The 14,420-nt window shown below is 59.2% G+C and overlaps 2 protein-coding genes across 4 annotated transcripts; one reads left to right on the forward strand and one right to left on the reverse strand.

The window, feature by feature from the left end:
• Positions 1-414: 414 nt before the first annotated feature.
• LOC107207279 (C-X-C chemokine receptor type 2) lies at positions 415-3,931 on the forward strand. 2 transcript variants are annotated; one of them, XM_015634111.3, is made up of 2 exons: positions 415-651; positions 2,533-3,931. In XM_015634111.3, the coding sequence occupies exon 2, from the start codon at positions 2,538-2,540 to the stop codon at positions 3,612-3,614; it is 1,077 nt and encodes a 358-aa protein (XP_015489597.1). In that variant the 5' UTR covers positions 415-651; positions 2,533-2,537; the 3' UTR covers positions 3,615-3,931. The 2 variants fall into 2 exon arrangements, with proteins under 2 accessions (XP_015489597.1, XP_015489598.1); XM_015634112.2 differs by having other exon boundaries at positions 452-465.
• A 1,055-nt stretch (positions 3,932-4,986) lies between these two features.
• RUFY4 (RUN and FYVE domain containing 4) lies at positions 4,987-12,429 on the reverse strand. Of its 2 annotated transcripts, XM_015633959.2 has the most exons (12): positions 12,327-12,429; positions 11,460-11,555; positions 10,434-10,495; positions 9,594-9,700; positions 8,876-9,001; positions 8,500-8,606; positions 8,202-8,345; positions 6,524-7,565; positions 6,341-6,447; positions 5,588-5,734; positions 5,347-5,478; positions 4,987-5,271 (listed from the first exon to the last, which is right to left on the reverse strand). In XM_015633959.2, exons 3-12 carry the CDS (start codon positions 10,477-10,479, stop codon positions 5,169-5,171), a joined length of 2,061 nt encoding a protein of 686 aa, XP_015489445.1. In that variant the 5' UTR covers positions 10,480-10,495; positions 11,460-11,555; positions 12,327-12,429; the 3' UTR covers positions 4,987-5,168. The 2 variants fall into 2 exon arrangements, with proteins under 2 accessions (XP_015489445.1, XP_033372057.1); XM_033516166.1 differs by having other exon boundaries at positions 4,987-5,478.
• Positions 12,430-14,420: the final 1,991 nt, after the last annotated feature.

Here is a 14,420-nt window from a genome sequence, read left to right on the forward strand (position 1 = left end):
CCAAACGCTGACACCACCCTTGCTCTGTCAGTGGGGAAACTGAGGCACAGAGCCCTGCATTGTCATCACTCACTGGCCATGGCCTCAGAGAGCTTCCACTCTCCTGGGGAGACCACAGCACACAGGGGTGCCTTGAAGGGGATCCCCTATGCACTGAGGGCCTGGGGACAAATTGGAGATCCCCACCTAGAGACCCCTGGGATGCACCATCGTAGGGATGACAGTGAACCCCTGAGTGCTCCCCCAGTGCAGTGTGGCCTCAGACATCCTGGGACAGGAGGGTGACAGGGGGCTGCGGGCTCCCTTTGGCCTCGGAAAGACATCTGGGGGGATGAAGGAAGGGTCCTTTTGGCTGCCACTTCCGCTTCATGCTGGGAGAAGATTTCGCAACATTTCCTCCCTGGGCAGTATAAAGAGGGTGGTGGACGAAAGGGGTACTGGGAGACGGCACAGCAGCAGGCGCAGGTGAGGGATCCTCTGGCTGGAGAGACCCCTGGGTCTGGTGCTGCCCTGCATCCCACCACGCTTTGTACCGGCACCCTTTGGGGGTGACATCTGGATTTAAACCCGTGCCTGTGTGCTTCCCAGTGAGAAACAACTTAGGATCAGGAGAAGACCCCACATTTGAGGGGACACCGACAGCAGCAAGCAGTGAGTCCATGGGGTGTGCCACTGGAGATTGTGGCTTTCCTTGAGCTTTGACAGCCCCATAGCATCCATCTGAGCACCTTCACGTGGGGAGCAGGCTCAGGGCTGGGGTGGGTTGCTTCAGCTGCCCAAGAGGCTGGTTGGTACAAGGGTAGAGGGAGGTGGTGGATGGGAGCACCCAAGGCTGTACTGCAGGCTCGTCTGGGGTGCAAACCCTCCATAGTCCCGGGGGACATCTGCCTTGTGTGCTGCAGGGGAAAAGTGCCTGCTCCCATTTCCTTGCACAGTGATGATCTGAGAGGATCCTTCCCCATGGCATGTCCCTCTTTCCTCCCCACTAGGAGCCCCAGGGCCACCCTATTGTCCCCAGCCCTTCCAGGGTCAGGAGGGGAAATGAAGTGCTGCTTGTTCCCCCATCTGGGCCAGCTGTGGGGTATCTGTGCGTGGTATACCCGGGGAATACCCTGTTCCAGAGGAACTACCAGAATTTTGGAGTGGGGAGGCAGAAAGCAGCAGCCAGAAATAGATGGAGGGGAAGCACTGGCATCAATCTCTGCCCCATGCCCGTGGCTGCCCCACTTGGGAGGACACTCCCCCATCAGCACTGGCAGCATCCCTGGTTGTGGTCCTTCGGGATGCTGATGCCTCAGCATCCCAGCATCACCACCCTGGCATCACCATCCCAGGAATTCCATTCCTGGATCACTGCAAGAGGATACAGCAGAGGCAGGGAGAAATTTTTCTGGGCAGCAGCACCAGCCCAGCTGCAGCAGGGAATTCATATCAAGCAAAAGGGAAAAGTTGATCTGGATGGTTTGGGTTCAAACAGGGCCAGCTTGGAGCTGGGGGCCTCCAGCACTGGGGGGACTCAGCACCCCAAGTAGTCCTGGCATCTCCAAGACCTGGAGAGGTTGGGGGCTCGGAAATGGGACAGAGGGGTGACACTGGAGTGGAACAAGAGTCCAGATCCATTCTGGGAGAAGACTGAAAGGCAGCGGTCTTTGAGAAGGCAGGAACAGAGCAAGCTCACCATCTCCTTTGTGTGAGGAGACAGAAAAAGTGACTGCCACCTGTGATTTCCCCATTGAGGCCAAACACAGGGGGACACAGCAGTGCCCAGCTGAGCAACAGGAAAACCAGAGATGTAATATTTCCAAAGCTGCCTGCAAAGTGTGACACATCTTTCCGTCTGGGGCTTGAAACCACTCCTGCAGGAATGAGACCAGGAGGTGGAAGAAGGGCACAAAAACACCTTCAGACCTTTCTTGAGTGCTGCCTGCTCCAGGCACTGTGACCACAGCCTTACTGCTGGCTGAGGTGGCAGGAGGGGCAGCTCCATTCTAGGCATCACAGCAGCAATGCTTGAGGGGGTGGAGAGGCTGGAGGGATACAGGGCTACTTGAACAACTTTGGAGGTGCCTGATGGGCTCTGAGATGCCCAAAGAGCTGAGAGGCTTTTGAAAGACCCACAGTAAGCAGGGGAGCCCAGGGTTTCTGGAGGAGCCAGGTGTCTCCTGGAGGGATGTGATTCTACATTGATGGGGAAGCCCCCCAAACTGAGAAGAGGTGATCAGTCTATGGGGAACCCCTTCTTCCACAGGAGTCAGGAAAGGGACAGGATTTGGGTGAAATGCAGGAGACTGAGGCTTGCAGGGGGTGTTTTACAAGGGGGCATATGAGGAACAGTGTCTACCTGCAGCACTGAACTTTAGCTGGCACAGTGTGGATGCTGTGTCCTACATCATGGTGGAGTGATGAAGGACTGCTGCCCACTGGTTGGAAGGGGACCTGGGGGACAATGTAAATGCCAGAGGACCTAGAGATGCTGTCACCCGTGGTCCACAACATTGCCACCCCACACTCATGCAATTTTGTGCTCCACAGGCAAAATGGAGTCCTTGTCCTACAGTGGAGATTTCTCCAACATCTTATACCTTTACAACTACACCTATGACTACAGCACAGCCATGCCTGACACTGCTATTTCATCCTCTCCGTGCCGGCCTGAAAGCTCTGTCCTCAACAAGTACCTGGTGGTGGTGATCTACTGCCTTGTCTTCATCCTCAGTGTGGTGGGGAACGGGCTGGTGGTGCTGGTGGTGACCTCCAGCCACACCAGCCGCTCTGTCACCGATGTCTACCTGCTCAACCTGGCTGTGGCAGACCTGCTCTTCGCTTTGAGCCTGCCGCTTTGGGCAGCCTACCGAGCCCACGAGTGGGTCTTTGGCACTGTGATGTGCAAAGCCATCTCTGTGCTGCAGGAAGCCAACTTCTACAGTGGCATCCTTCTGCTGGCCTGCATTAGCGTGGACCGCTACCTGGCCATCGTCTACGCCACGCGGGCTGCCACTGAGAAGAGGCACTGGGTGAAGTTTGTCTGCCTGGGCATCTGGGTCTTCTCCATACTGCTCTCCCTGCCCGTGCTGCTCTTCCGTGAGGCTTTCCACTCGCCCAACAATGGCACCGTGTGCTATGAGCGCATCAGTGGCGAGGACACGGCCAAGTGGCGTGTAGTGCTGCGGTTCCTGCCACAGACATTTGGCTTTGTCTTGCCCCTCCTGGTGATGCTCTTCTGTTATGGCGTCACCATCCACACCCTCCTACAGACCAAGAATGCTCAGAAGCAGCGGGCCATGAAGGTCATCTTTGCCGTGGTGCTGGTCTTCCTCATCTGCTGGCTGCCCTACAACATCACACTGGTGAGCGACACCCTCATGAGGACACAGGCCATTGCCGAGACCTGTGAGAGGAGGAACCGCATCGACACAGCCCTCTCTGTCACACAGGTCCTGGGCTTTGCCCACAGCTGCATTAACCCTATCATCTACGCCTTCATCGGTCAAAAGTTTCGCAACAGCTTCCTCAAGATCCTGGCACAGCGTGGGCTGATCAGCAAGGATGCTGTTGCCCGCTATGGACGCACCTCCTATGCCTCCACCTCTGGCAATACATCCACCACCCTCTGAGCCCTTTTGGGACCCACCCTTTGGGGTACCAGCAGGACCCAGCACCCCACACAACTCAGCATCCTCATCCAGCCCCCTGGAATGTGGGTGGTGATGCCATGGGGATGGGCAGGGCCACCACTGGATGCTGGATCCCAACTGGAAGGGGGTTTGGGTGGCAGCTGGTAGGACCCCATTGCCAGAGGAGTGATGTCAAGTGTCCACCTTCCCTCTCTTTGGGACAAAGCCTGTGACCCTGGGGATCCTGTGAGACTGCTGTGGCGATGGTGTTTCTACCCAATGACCATCCAGTAATAAAGAAGTTGGTGGGTTGGTCACCCATGTCTGGCTCCTCTTTGCTATGGGAAGGGAGATCCCAGGTTAGGGCCAGGGTACCTCTCTGGGGACAGAGTCAAAACAGTGATGCCTGCTGAGCCTGTCAGAGTGTGGGCAACCCTTCTTCCAGGACTGGGTTTGGCATCCTGTGTATCCTCACAGGGGATCCAAGCCCAGGTTTTGTTTCCTACAGCTCCCCAGACAAGTCCTGGCACTTTGATGGTACAGAGGTCTCTACAGGGAGTCTATCCCATCTTCGGACAAAGTCATTCCCTTCCCAGCCCCAATCTCAGCCCCAGCAGAGCAAATCACTGAAAGATCTCTGAGCAGCCCCTCACACCGAGCCAGCCTTGTGACCCCTGCCTGAAGGGTGCCAGCACCCCAGGCACCCCTGCTCCCCTCAACTGTGGTGTCAGGACATTGTTGCGCAAAGGGCTGGGAACCTGTCCCTTACACAACTGGGATGTTTCCGCCCTGCCTTGGGCAACTGGGGCTGACACTTTACTGGGGTTGAGGAGATGAAGGAGGGACTGTGATCCCGCTGGCCACTCTGTGTTCCAGGCTTCAGGATGCCTGCCCCAGCACACCTGTGCATCTTTCCACTGGAGTCCCATACTGCTCCTCCACTGACCTTGATCCAGGCTCCTAGGGGTCCATAACCATGGGGACATCAGCGGATGTCACCCATGTGCTGGCTGATGGGTGGGTATGGGGGTCCCCAACACCCAGCTGGGAACCCTGGGGCCTTGGGGCAGAGCAGAATCAGTGGGGGTGCTGAGCAAGGACAGCCCATTACCTTTGCATCTGAGAAACCTCTTGCCCAAGTGTTTCCTCGCAGCGTGGTAGGAAGCCAGGGTTGTTGGCCAAGAGCTGTCTACTCTCCCCACTGTGGGATGATGCAGACAGTGGCTCACCCTGGCTGCAGCTCAGACACCCTTTTAGGGGATGGATTCCCCCCAGGAGGACTTGAACAACCCCATGCCAGCATTCCCCACCCTGCACCCAACCCGAGTGTCAATCTGGCAGTGACTGAGAGATAACACAGAAACCACAGGGGTAGCAGAAATGAGTAGTTTTCCTCTTTGTGGACCAGCCGCAAGAAAGACACATGTCAAACCCAAAATGTTGGGCAGCAGGACCTGCATGCAGGCCCTGGACACCTGGGTACCCAGTAAGTCCAAGAGGAGGCAGCCAGGGCAGAAGGTGTCCCAGACACGGTGCCAGGGCTGCTGTCCCCACTCACGTAGCTTGTGGCTGCCCTTGCTGGTAGCAAACCAGGCAGCAGCGGCCGTGCTTTCCCATGTCCACAGAGCACGTGTGGCACACCTTGCCCTGGCACAGCCTGCTGAGAAAGCAGGAGGTGAGAGCTGATGCCTGCACTGTGCCAGCGCCACCCCCGATTTCCCCCATAGCCCACCTGCAGCTGTACCGCCGGGAGAGGAGACGGAAATCCTTGCGGCAGCGGGCACACAAGCCTGGGTCGCGGGGCACCGGACTGGGCATCGGGGTGTCAATGCCCTCTGTCTTCTGCCACAGGGCATCCTTCTCCCTGCGGGAGGGGACAGGTCGGCTCTGGATTTGCCTGGGCTCTGGTGCCCTCCTCTGGGCAAAGGGGTTTGGGTCCCCTTGCCCTTGCGCGGAGTCCCCGGGGCTCTCACCGCAGCAGCTCCAGCAGCCGCTCCTTCATGTCGCGGATGAGCTCCTGCTGCCGTGCCTGCTCGGCGCCGCGCGTCGCCTCCCGCTCCAGCGCCTCCCGCTGCGCCCGCTGCAGCGCCGATGCCCAGCGCTCACCGTCCTGCCGGGCCCTGGCGCGGGGCAGCGGCGGCATGGTCCCCCTGTTTCTCAGCTGGCCGTCTCCATCCCTCCATGCATGCGGATAAACCTCCCGCCGCTGGTTCCTCCCTCCCTCTCTGCCTCGCTCCCTCCTTCCTTTCTTCCCTCCCTTCTTTTCTCTGCTATTGCCCGTCCATCCTCAAGTTCTCCCCCTATCCTCACAGCCACTGTGCCATCTGCCACCCATCCGTTTCCCCATTGTTCATCCATCCTTCCCCACATCTGTACCCCTGGCCTTCTGCCCACTCACCCCAAATTCATCCCTGTGTCTCTCCATCCACCGTCCCATCTCCATCCATTCATCCTAAATTGATCCCTCCTTCCCTCCCTCTATCTACTACTGCCAAACCACTCCAACTCTCTCCTCACCTATCCCTCCACCTACCTATCAGTCCCAAATTGACCCCTCCCTCCAGCCCTCCCCCCTCAAATCCTCCCCTCCCTCCCCCTGCCAATTCCCAGCTGCTGTTTGGCTGTGTCCAAGCAGGACATCATTGGGGGCCCCAGGGGAAACCATGTGGCAGGTGGAGATAGGAGGTCCCAGTGTGGGGTGATGGGTGGAGGGGTCCATGTTCAACCTGCTGAGCTCCTCCTGCAGCCGTGCCATCTCCTGTCGCTGGGCCTGGAGCTGCTGCTGGCTCTGCCAGTTCTCCTCCTGTGCTGTGGCGGCCAGGCTGGCCAAGCGCTGGAGCAGAGTGGGGGCTCAATCCAGGACCCGAAACCCACACCCCACCACAGGATCCCCTTGGAATTTCCCATACCATGGCCATGCTGGTGACCGTGCTTGGTTCCCCTTCTGTCTGGGGGGCTGCTGGGGGCTCCTGGGGACCACAGGCGAGCTCCAGTGCCTGCTGCAGCACCTTCTCCACGGCAGCCACCTCATTTGAGGTACCAGCATCCTTCAGCACGTCCGTCTGTCCTGCCGCCGCCAGCGCTTCCTGGCATTCCTGCAGGCGTGAGGTCAGCACCGCCGCCTCCGCCAGCGCCTTGGCCAGCCGGGTACCCTGCTCCTCTGCCACCTCTTGCCAGCCCCGTGCGTCCTCCTGTGCCCGTGCCAGTGCCCCCGGGTCCCCCGCTGCCACCGCTGCCTCCAGTGCCCGCTGAAGGAAGGTGTTGGTTTCCCGCAGTGCCTCAGCCTCACGTGCCCACAGCTGGGCCTGCTGGGCACTGTCCTCCTCCTGCTGCTGGTGCTGCAGTTCCACCCGTGCCAGGCGCACCGCCAGCGCCTGTGCTGCCGCCTCACGCTGACCCAGCTCAGCCCTCAGCTGGGACACCAGAGCCTGCAGGGATTCCTCTGTCCCACCTGGCTGCCTGGGCACCAGTGACAGGGACCCCAGCATGCACCTTGTGCCAGTCGACAGTGGGGACGTGCCAGACCCTCCAGCACCATCAGGCTGGGCTGCTTTGCCAGTGCCATGTGCATCCTCCAGTTCCTCTACATCTACATCCTTCATCTCCTTCTCATCCTTTTCCAGCTCTTCATCCTTCTCTTCCAAATCCTCCTCCAAGTCCACTTCCACATCCTCCACCTTCATCTCCTTTGTATCCTCACTGTCATCCTTCTCTACCTCCTCTTCCATGTCCTTCTTCACCTCCCCATTGTCTGTATTTTCCATTTCCACGCTCCCTGCCTGCAGGGCAGCCAAAGTGGGTGGGCACAGATGGGCTGGTGTCCCATGGAGCGCCACAGTGGGATGGCCAGTGCCATCAGACCATCCATGTGCCACAGTGCCAATACTGTCTGTCTGCAGGGCTGTCTTGGCTGGGCTGCTCCTGATCACCGGGCTGGGCCGTACCAGTGGCCTAGAGGGGACACAGGGCTCAGGACTAGCAGGTCACCCCCAAGGTGAACAGGCTATCACCACCCACCATTTAGGCTCCTTGGGCACAGCCAGCCTTTAGGAATTTAGGGGGCAGCAGGGCAGAGGATCAGGGATGTTGGTGCCACTAGCCTGAGCACCCACAGAACATGTGGCACCCATCGACCCAAGCACGTGTGCTTGTGGCATTCCGTGCACATGAGCGTGTGAGCAGCACAACAGGGGTGAGTGTGCTGGAACAGCTGCATCCATGAGTGCCCCCCGACAAGCGTGCCTGGGGCAAGGGTGTGCAAGCACATACACATGTCCCTGTGTGTCAGATGTCACAGTGTCATGGTGTTGCAGCGGGGATATACTTGGCAGAGGATGGCTCTGTATGTGTACACATGCACGTGACATGTTTGCAGGCACAGGCAGAGTGTGCATGCTGGTGCCACTGACTGTGCCCTCCTGGGGCCACATATGGAGAGCTGGCACATCTGGAGTGCAGTGTGGGGTCTAGGGCAGTGGGGCAATGCACATGTGCTTCTCTGTGATGCTAAGCCCCAGGTGTCTCTGATGCCCTCGACACCCCCAGTGCTGCCAATGCCCCTGGTGCCCCCAGTGTCCCCAGGCTCACTCGGAGAACATGGGCCAGGCGGTGTCCAGGTCATCCCTGTACAGGGCCAGGTGGAAGGTGACACAGTCCAGCTCATAGAGGCTGCCCAGGATCTCTGCTCGCCGTTTGGGACTCAGGAAGGGGCTGCGGGCGTAGTACCACTCGCTGCAACCACAAAACAGGCTCATGCATCCCTCTATGCTCCGGACAGGTACATATGCCGGCAGCACCTTTGCTGACTGGGTGCTGCAGGGCACTGCCCACCCTGGCCATGTCCCCCACCACCATGAGCATCCCCTCACTGTGCCCCTGCTCTCACCAGAGACTCTCAGGGTCGAGGAGGCAGAGCTGCAGGGACTCTGCCAGCTGCCGGTGCACCAGGCAATACCGCAGAAAGGCCCGGCCCCTGCCCACAGGGGTCTTCAGCTGAGGGAGAGAGGGGGTTATCGACCCCTGTCACTCCAGTCTGCCCCACACCTCCCACACAGCCCATGCAGGGGGAAAGAGGGTCCCCAGGGCTAGGGCTGGGGTGCAGTGGGGATCCCAGGGGGGACAAAACTGTTTATAGTACCAGTGGACAAATGCTTGGTGTCCAAGTGAGTGTGTGCCTGTGCACAGGTGCATGTGCACCCACAAGCTGGAAAAAGCCTGTGTGTGTGCACAAGTCCCTGGGTATCCCAGCAACCCATGCTCACCTTGTCCAGGGAAGTGACAAAGTGAATGCCTTCATGCTCCTGCCGGCACCGTGCTAGGCCCTGGCACAAGAAGTCCCAATAGTCCTTGCGCTGCCCAAAGAAGCTCCTCTTCTCCTTGAGGTCAAACTGGCAGAGGTATAAGATTGGACTTTCTTTTTTGGGGGTGTCCCTGTTTCCCCCAGCCTGTACCCTGTAGGGCTGGAATCCAGCCAACTCCCCCAACAGGGTTGGTCTGGGTGTCCCTCTCTTCACTGGCTCCATACCTCAATCCCTTTTGCGGCACATGTAGTTACACATGTGGACAAGGGAGAGAGAGCCTGATCCAGGGCCAGACTGTCGCCCTGAAAACTCAGCTTTTGAGATTGCTAACATAGTTTTCTAAGGACTTTTCCAGGACAGTAACTGTAAACAGAGATATGTGTACATTCTTTCTGTTACATGTCTTGTGATGGGCATCTCTCATGGCCAGTTCAGTGAGAAAGTGTTATCCTGACCATCCAATCCCTGGCCATGGTCAGAAGCCTATAAATCCTGTGAAGAAAAATAAACTTTCTCTTCTTTTCACCACACCTCGACCTGTGTCCGTGTGATCTATTCATCTTCAGCGGCAACACCAGACAATGCTGGGTGGGGTTATTCCATCCCCTGAATGGTTAACACAAGGTCCCTTCTGCTCTCAGTTGTGCCTAAGGGGAAACGAGGGAGGGAGCAGCAGTACCTGGAGGAGAAACTCTAGGTGGGCACAGAGGCTGTGCAGCTCCCGGCTCCCGTCTGTCACCGGCAGGTTCTGCTCCTGGTAGCGGCATTTCAGCTCGGCCACAGTCTCTGTGGGATGGCAGGGCTGGGCTGGCATGGCACCCTCTCCCATCCTACCCCTCTTCCCACTGCCTCATTCCTGGCCTCAGGGATTTCTGATGGTGGATAAAACCACAGAGTCATAGAATCTAAGTTGGAAAATACCTCCAAGATCGAGTTCAGTCATTGACCCAGCACTTCCAAGTCCATCATTAAACCATGTACTATGCCACACCTACACATCTTTTAAATACTTCTGTGGGTGATGACTCCACTACTTCCCTGCATAGCCTGTTCCAATGCTTGATAAACATTTCCATGAAGAAATTTTTCCTAATATCCAGTCTAAACCTCCTGGAACAACTTGAGGCCATTTCCTCTTGTCCTAACTCTTGTAACTGGGGAGAAGAGACTGACTCCCCACTGTCTACAACCTAATTTCAGGTAATTGTAGAGAGTGATAGGATACCCCACAGAGCCTCCTTTTCTTCAAAAAGAAAGAGGAACTTGCCCTGGGATGAAGGAGGGAAGCGGGAGAAGCAAGGAGCATGGCCACCTCCTGGGCACTGCTGGTTCCCAGGGCCTGGCAGTGAGGGTGGGAGCAGGCAGCAGTGGCAGGGTTGGCAGGGGGATTCTCTGGAGCACGTGTGGCAGTGACACCCACCACTGCCCACGACTTGGGTGCAGGAAGGGATCTGGCATGGCCAGGATGAGATGTGCCATGCAGGGAACACGCTGGCAGGGGACTGGTAGGCACGCTTACTCTGCAGGTCCTTGATGACACGGCTGAGCTCCCCTTCCCCTGCCATGGCTGTTCACAGGGATCTGCAGAGGCAAGGGCAGTGATGAGAAGTTCTAGGTTGGCACTGCCCTGGCATCCCCAAACTCTCTGTCCCAGAGAGAGGGTCTGTCTCCCCAGATCTATCCCAGAGCTGCCTGCTGTTAAGGTGAGAGGGGGTAGGTTTAGGCACCCCTTTCCCTGCCCATATTCCCCCACTACAGAGGCCAGAGCAGATGGGGCAGACAAAAGTGTCCCTTCCTGCACCCTCTTAGTTGTCCATGTGCCCTGCCCCTGTACATCCTCAGCCTCTGCTCCCATTCCTTGGAGAGTTCCTGGGACTGAGCCCACCACGTCCCTAGTGTGTCCCTGTCCTTATCCCTGTCCCTGTCTGCCAGGATTCAAGATGTGGGTTTGGCGCAGGGGAAGTGCTGCTTTTGCTTCTGCTCTCGCTTCCTTCACTCACATCATGAACAGTGAGGGGGGTCCTGGGTGGTTGAGCAAGGAGGCACACCACCCCTGACATGCAGCCCCCTAAGCTCAGCTCCCTAGGCAGAACCCTCTGGCACAGCATGTTGTCTGCACGGCTGGCATGGGGTTTGGGTGAGCTGTGGGCATGAGGTGGAGCCCCCAGGGCACAGTGCAGCAGAGTGATTTCGGGCTGGCTGGAAGCTTGGGACAGGGTGAGGGAAATAGCCCATGGAGGTGGCAGGACTGTGACTTGTCACTGTGGCTGGTGTCTGGATGGTGTGGGGCAGCACATGTGTGTGTGTGGGGGTGCCCAGCAGGGTGCACGTGCACTCACAGGAGAGGGTGCACCGGTGTACCCAAACGTACCCAAATGTGTGAGTGCCCTGTGCTCTCTACCACGGCAGAGTGAGACAGCAGGACACAAATCTCAGGCTACCTGTGCTACCATTCCAGTGTCCTTGAGAGACCTTGGACAAGCTATCTTTGCATCTGCCCACCCTACTTGTACCTCAGTTTCCCCTGGGAAGAGAAGCCCCTTACCTGTGTCCGGGGTGCCCCGAGGAGGTTGCTGAGTGCTGCGGGTGTGCCGGCATGTCCCCGTGGCCACGCTGTGCCTGCCTGCTTCTCCTTTTGTACCTTGGGCAGGAGGAAGTGTGGGAGGTCGGTGGGGCTGCAGAAGCCACAGCCTGCCTGTCCCACATCACATCAGGCACTGCAGTTTAGCCCCAGCACCTGGCTCCCTGTTTTGGGGGGTGCAAGTTCTGGGGAAAGGGTCAGCAAGGCTGGTACCCCTATGTAGCTTTTGCAGGGGCAGTGGAAGGACAGTGTCAGGCATGGGGGGGGACCCTGATGCTCTCCAGTATGAATAGAAAATTGGAATATTTTAAAGAACCTGCCTGCAGTTTTTGTGGAGGGGGTCCAGGACCTGTACTCTGCTAGAAGCAGCCAGCAGCAGAACCTGGCACAGAGGCCACCCCTGTGCACAACAGTCACTGGGCACAGAGACCGCTGCAGGAGCTGCAGCCCCCCCCCCAGCAAGAACCACAACCCTCCCCAATCATTTGGCCTCCACATGGGGGCCATACCCAGAGCCAGTGTGTAAGCTCTTTCCAGAACATTCTGGACAAGGCTCCCTCTTGCTAGGGAGCCCCCAGCCCAGCAATGTGCCTCATTCACTGTGCCTGGACCCCTGTACTGTGTCAGCCCTGTCCTGCGGGCTCCTTCTGGACTGGGTACCAAAAAACCCTTGTGGAGGAGATGTCAGAGGTGATACCAGCCCATCCCACCGGTCCAGGCAGGAGGACCTGCTGTCATCCCACTCCCCACCACCATCTTGGTGGATGGCCACAGCAATGCCCGTGTCCCATCCTCTGCCATCCCCCTCCTTGTAGCACACACTGCCCCTACCTGTGCCACCTGGATGTCTTGGGGGACACCCGCGTCCCCCTGGCCAGGCCTCGCTCTGCACCAAAGTGAAAGTAGGAAGTGATGGTGAGTGGGAGCCTGGGCCTCCCAGCAGCCTCCCGTCTCTTGGGTGGGTGTTGGCCTGTAGGTGCTGCTGGAGAGCATAGGGGAGCCAGTGGCAGTACTCGGGGTGACCTCAGCCTCCCCAGCACCCCATTGGTCTGTGCCACCCTGCAGTGCGTGGCACTGTGGGCATGGGGCACAGCACCCCATATTAGATAGGGGTATGGGCAGGGTGTTGGGTAGCAGTGGAGCATCAGCCCACTGTGCTGGGGTCGTGTGTGTGATTGCACATGTGTGTGTGTGTGTGTGTGTGTGTGATTGCACGTGTGTGCAAGTTGTGTGAGCACAGCTGTGTGGCTGCACGTGTGGGTACGAGCTGTACATGTGTGGCTGGTGTGGCTGCGAGGCTGAGAGGGCACCGTGAGTGCCCTTCACTGCACCCACCCATGTGCCCCGTGCCAGGCACTGCAAGGGCAAGACCCCAACACCTTCAGGGGGGACGTGTCCCTGCCCGCCGTGCCACTGCGGCAGCCTGGCAGCAGGGTCCCCTCTCCCTGCCCCAGCCAAGGGCCAGGGCGGGGTGCTGGGGACTGGGGGGGTAGAGAAGACTCTCACCCATCCTTGGCGTGGGTGCAATTCAATTAACGAGGCCTGGCCCTGGTTCAGCACAGCCAATAAAGCTAATGGCCCCGCACAGGCCTGGCGCTGCCCGCCGAGGGGGGGGGGAGAAGCCGGGGGCCATCTGCTAATTAAATGGAGGTGGGGGACCATGGAGCCAGCAGTGATGTCACCTCCCTGAGGCTCACTGGCCCCCTCTGCCAGCCAGCCCTCTGCCCCCCCCAGAGTGCCAGACAGAGCTGTGGGGGACAGCCATGAAGTGTGGGGGACCACCCAAACTTCCTGCACCCCACCCTGATGCTGCTGCTTGTTAGGAAGCTCCCCAAGGCAAATGCAATTAGTGCCCATGCCTGGCATGGCTGCTGCCCACGGTTGGCACCAGCAGCTGCCCTGTGGGGATGGGTTCTTGCCCGGCATCAGCACGGCATCCTGGCAGCATCCAGGGGTGCTGCTGCCTGCTCCTCTTGGCACTGCCTCGATGGGTGCATGTGGGATGTGTGGTGCCCAGGGGGCTGCACCCTGTTACTCTGTTCCCCTGCCCTGTGTGAGCCCCATGGCGAGGTGGAGGTGCCCCGGCCGTTTTGAGCTGTCCTGCAGTGAGAGGTTGGTTCCCCATGGTAATTCTGTGCCCAGAGCACGGTGCATCAGCCAGGCAGGCTTTGGGGAAGTGACCCCACTGGAAAGGGAACAGTGTGGGGAGTCCCTGCCTGTGTCCTCAGGCTCCTCAGGGGATCCTTGGTGGGATACAAGGTGGACTGGCAGAGGGGGACGGAAGTTCCCCCTCGCCCGTGTGTAGGCACTGACATTTAGGGCTAGGGGTGGGCAGGGGGTACTGTAAAGAAACTGAGACAGGGTTGGGGCGAGGGTCGTGGATTGAGCTGCGATTGAACCCACGGTGTGCGACTTCCTGCACCCCCAAAACTGACGGCGCTGGAAAGGGGGACCCTCTTAAGGTCTGGCATCCACCCCAGGGGATGCCGTGCCCGGAGGGCAGGCGGGTGAGCGCCGGAGGTGCCAAGCCCCGAACCCCGTGTGCGGGAGAAGAAGGAGGAGGAGGAGGAGAAGGAGAAGGAGGAGGGGGAGGAGGGGGAGCGTGTCGGAGCTGGCTCCCACCCAAGCACTGCAGGACAGGGGCGGGCACGGTGCTCCCTGCCTGGCTGCCAGCGCGCAGGCGACGCTGGGGGACCGGCGGGGGGGACAGGGCCCGGCGGGACCGCAGCCCCCCAGCACATCATTATCGCACGGCCCCGTGCCCTGGGCCGGGCACTTCGGGGGCACTGCCCGGGCACCGAAGCTTGTTGCGGCCGGCGCCGGGGGAGGGACACCGCTGGGTTCGGCCGCTCGTCCGAGCGTGCCCTGGGCAGGGGTCGGCCCCTGCACCCTCCCGCCGCCGGGTGAGCCCCGGGCAGGGGCACC

The sequence above is a fragment of the Parus major genome, chromosome 7 (assembly GCF_001522545.3).
Source record: "Parus major isolate Abel chromosome 7, Parus_major1.1, whole genome shotgun sequence".
Classification (NCBI taxonomy): domain Eukaryota; kingdom Metazoa; phylum Chordata; class Aves; order Passeriformes; family Paridae; genus Parus; species Parus major.